General features: G+C 34.2%; 1 protein-coding gene across 1 annotated transcript in view; it reads left to right on the forward strand.

Annotated features, from left to right (window-relative positions):
* LOC107692269 (heat shock protein beta-7-like) overlaps window positions 1–2959 on the forward strand; it is a 6438-nt gene extending 3479 nt beyond the window's left edge. Inside the window, exons 3-4 of the mRNA XM_016491230.1 lie at window positions 233–375; window positions 2527–2959. Of these exons, the coding sequence (XP_016346716.1) occupies window positions 233–375; window positions 2527–2697 (314 nt within the window). The 3' untranslated portion in view covers window positions 2698–2959. The remainder of the gene's footprint in view (window positions 1–232; window positions 376–2526) is intronic.
* The last annotated feature ends 1962 nt before the right edge of the window (window positions 2960–4921 follow it).

A 4921-nucleotide genomic window follows, 5' to 3' on the forward strand; every position in this document is an offset into this window, starting at 1 on the left:
GAGTTATATATATATATATATATATATATATATATATAAGACTCGAGTTATATATAGGCTAAGAGTTAACGTTACATAACTATTTTTACGAACCTTTCTTGTAGTGTGTATTTTAACACTGGATTGACCAATCAGCATCCAGAACCACGTCTAACGGTTTTAAAAAATGAACCTGTTGAATGCAGATACTTCTCTCGTGTTTATTTCTCATTTCTCTGCGTCTACGTTTGAGGTCGCGGCGGTTCCGGTTCCGGTGTGGGCGTGGTCAGGGCGATGGGCGACAGCTACTTCTTGTCTGCAGACGTGAGTGGATTCGAGCCTCATGAAGTGGTGCTGCTGGCCTATAATCAGTGTGTGGTTATTCACGCTGAGAAGGTGTGTGTGTGATGAGATATATTTAGTACAGCATACTAAATAGTGCTGTCAAACGATTAATCGCATCCAAAATAATTGCATAATATATGTTTGTGTTCTGTGTATATTTATCATGTATATATAAATACCCACACATACAGTATATACTTTGAAAATATTTACATGTCTATATTTATATTCATATAATTGATATTATAAATAAATATATTTAATATATAAACATAACATATTTTTCTGAAATATATACATGCATGTGTGTGCATTTATATATACATAATAAATATACACAGCACACATACATATATTATTTAAACAAAAACTTTTATTTTGCATGCGATTAATCATTTGACAGCACTAATAGACCTACTAAATATACTTAACTGCCATTTTTGGAATATATAAGCTACATGTATGATATATTCTGCACAGTGACTATATTCTATACTCAGGGGTGCACATACGTTTTTCAGCCTGGTTCTCACAAGAGAACCTGGAGATTTGGTTTGGTCCTCACACTGCACATAGTGTAACCCATTAAATACAACTATTAAAAAATAAATTAATCGTAGTGATAATATTGGTGCACTTTATTTATTTAACTAAATAATAAAGTGTGATAATACTATTATATTTTAAAATATAAAGGGAGTATTAAATACAAATACAACTATATTATAGTAAACTTAAAAATAAAATGCTAATATGTTCTTATTTTTTTTAAAGATGAATTTTCATCATTTTCAAATTTAAAATCAGCAGGCTTTGCTTCACTTCCGGGTTTAGCGCTGCTGACTGAAGCGCATCAGTGAATGAAATGTCACAGTTTTGCATATATTTATCTATTCAGTTTGAATAGAAATCTTATACAGTATTACAGTTTGTCCATCTAAAATGCTAATTGTGCATTAACGGCTGTCAATCATGTCGGTATGCAAATGCGCTGTCTAAACTTATTTACAAGGCGCATTTTTTATTTTGTTCGCGCATGCGCACCTGCGTACCACTTATGTGCGCCCCTGTCTATACTACTGTGTGATATATATCATATAAATATGTGTGTGCTAGTATCATTGAGATACTATTATAGTTTTTATGAATGTTTTGAATTAGTTTTTATTTCTATTTTTTGTTTTCATGTTAATTTTAAAGTAACTTTGTTGTGTGTTTTGTAATTATTATTATTATTTTAAATCTGTATCGTTTAATTTTTATTTTATTTGAGTTAGTTTTGTACATCAAATTAAACTAAATGAAAAGGAAAAATGTTGCCTTGGCAAGTAGCTGAAATAATGTATTATTATTATTTATGTTTTCATTTTAATTTTATAGTTATTTTGTTGTGTTTTTGTCATTTTATTCTTTTTTTTTAAAGTAAGTCTATATAGATTTTATTCATTTTTAATTTCATTTTTAGTTATTTTAGTACATCAAGTTAAACTAATTGAAAATGCGAAATGCAACTACCTGAAATGTTTTTTTTTTTACATATATTATGGGTTTTGTTTTATTTTACGTATAATAATCCAGGTGTGAGTTACAGTAAATAGTATATGAATTTTCTGTTTGAATACCCGGTCGAAGTATGTATTTTGTGTTTTATTTTCATAGATATGTATTTTATTTATTTGAAAGAAATTAATACTTTTATTCATCAAGATCGCATTCAATTGATCAAGTGACAGTAAAGTCATTTATAGTTACAAAGTGTTCTATTTCTGTTTCAAATAAATGCTGTTCTTTTGAACGTTCTATTCATCTGTGAATCCTGAAAAATAAAATGCATGTTTCCACAAAAATATTATGCAGCACGACTGTTTTCAACATTGATAATAATCAGAAATGTTTCTTGAGCAGCAAATCAGCATCTTAGAATGATTTCTGAAGATCATGTGACACTGAAGACTGGAGTAATGATGCTGAAAATACAGCTGCGCATCACAGAAATAAATTACAGTTTAACAGATATTCACATAGAAAACTGTTATTTTAAACTGTAATAATATTTCACTATTTTTACTATATTTTTGACCAAATAAACGCAGCCTTGAGGAGCAGAAAAAACATTAGAAACGTGTGGACTCCAGAACTGTTGTAGTCTAGTGTATCATGTGCAGTTCATCACAAACACACTGACTCTCGTCTCCGTTTCAGACGGCCGCTGATGGGACTGTTGCGGGCCGGTTTACCCATAAGTCTGTGCTGCCGGCAGACATGGACCCGTTATCTGTGAGCAGCTCGCTGAGCGCAGAGAGGATGTTGACCATCAGCGTCAGACGCAGAAAATCCTCCTCTTCCACTCTCAAACTCACCTCTGACCTCTGACCTTCTGGGATCTCAACACTCCAGTCGTTATGGATTGAGTTTTTTTTTACCGTGTCCCTTTTATGCATATTCTTCCATTTCTGATATTTCTTTATCTCATCTCACTTTATTTTCTGTACTGTGTACACTTCAGCAATATTGTAAATGTCATGCCAATGAAGTTTAGTAATTCTGACTCTCGATGGAGGAGAATATGCATTGCATTGCAATAAATACACACTGCAATAAATATTTTCTTGAATATGAATGCCTGTTGATGAGCCACTGCAGCAAAAAAAAAAAATCACTTTTTTCCTCTGAAAGTAAAAGTTTATGCAAGTAAAATTAATGTATTTTGTTTGAAAACTTTTCAGAGTGATATTTGATTTGTTTTAAATAAAAACGTAGGTTTTGATAAATTTGGACTCTTTTTGAGCAAACATGAACTGTAAATTCAAAGGAATTTAAATTCCATTCATTCCAGCGGAGTTAATGCTAATTCTCAGATTATATGTTTGTATAAATGTCATACAATGATACATTCAAATAAACGTTCTCATAAATATTGAAAATACTACAAGTAATTTTTGCAACTGTTTTTGGTGTGGTTTATATTCATAGTTTGAATTTTCAAAGAATTTCTCACATTTTTTTATGAATAAAAAGGGGGTAAATGCATAATTTTTATAAATACACACTGAAACATGAAATTACAAAGTAGAAAACTGACACAATTTTGAATTTTTTTTTATGGTGCAATTTTTAAACGTTAAGAGACTGTCTCATTGCAGATCTGTAAGGAGACATTTCTAACGATGATCTTGAAATTTCTGCTCGTTTACGACACGCATAAGTTAATGTGACAGATGGTGTTTCTGGTTTGTATTCCTCTGTGTGAATGAAGTGACTCGGCTCAAACTCACTCTGGGCTTTATAACCTACTTACCTGAGTGACAGCCAATCAGAATGAAACAACCCGACCAATCAGAAACCAGCATTACAAAACTACTACAGAAAACGACCACCAGAACATATACTGTTTATGAAATGATGGAGCAGAAAATATTAGTTCCCTATCGAAAGGTAACTCCCGTTGCGTCGTCTTTTGACGACTTGTATGGGGACACCCCTGTTTACTCTGTTACTGAAGCCTGATTTATTAACGTTTGTGTAGCTGCACAAACCAATGACACTCGAGCTCGCCAGAGGGGGCGGAGCCAACTGCTATATAAGTCGGCCCGGAGCGCCATTTCATCAGAATCTTCTCCTTCAGCGACGAGACTATCTCTTCGCTGACTCTGCGACGAAGCCGAAGTTAAGAAGCTCAGCCTGCTCTCTCCCGCCGTCGAATCAGGCCTCCTGCAGAGGACGGAATTCCCCTGCGGCTATCCGGTGCTTGCATATCAAAAGAGCCCATGTTACACCTCTCTTTATCTCCTTGCACTGGCTACCGGTTGCGGCTCAAATCAAGTTCAATGAGAAACAGAGAGGTGTAACATGGGCTCTTTTGGGCTCGTTGAAGACCAGTCGTACCGCTGCATTCTGAATCATTTGTAGAGGTTTGATTGTGCTTGATGGAAGTCCAGCCAGAAGAGTATTGCAGTAGTCCAGCCTAGAGATGACAAGGGCCTGGACAAGAAGTTGTGCAGCATGCTCCGTTAGAAAGGGCCTGATCTTTCTGATGTTGTGCAATGCAAACCTGCAAGATCGAGCGGTCTTTGCAGTGTGGTCTTTGAAGGTCAGCTGGTCATCGAAGATTACGCCAAGACTACACAAACGTTAACAAATCAGGCTTCAGTAACAGAGTAAACAGGGGTTTCGCCATACAAGTCGTCAAAAGACGATGCAACGCTCGTTCCCTTATCTCAGGGAACCGAGGTTACGCGAGTAACCGGAGCATTATATTAGTCAAAAAACGTTTGTAAAATATATTTAGCCTTTTTTCCAGATCTCACACACTTTGCTTGTGAGATCTGACCACTGCAGCATGAAAAACTGATCACTTTTTCATCTGAAAGTGAAAATTTAGGCAAGTAAAATGAATTTATAATGTTTGAAAACTTGCGTTGTTTTGTTAGAAATAAATTTGTAGGTTTCATAAATTTGGACGGTTTTTGAGCAATCGTGAGAATTAAATTCCATCATACAGTAATTGCCTGCTTATTTGTTCTTAAAAATGTTATACAATGATATATTCACATAAAAATTCATATCAATATCAACAAAAATATATAGACATTTTGCG

This window comes from Sinocyclocheilus anshuiensis, unplaced genomic scaffold (assembly GCF_001515605.1).
Source record: "Sinocyclocheilus anshuiensis isolate Anshui unplaced genomic scaffold, SAMN03320099.WGS_v1.1 scaffold402, whole genome shotgun sequence".
Taxonomy (NCBI): domain Eukaryota; kingdom Metazoa; phylum Chordata; class Actinopteri; order Cypriniformes; family Cyprinidae; genus Sinocyclocheilus; species Sinocyclocheilus anshuiensis.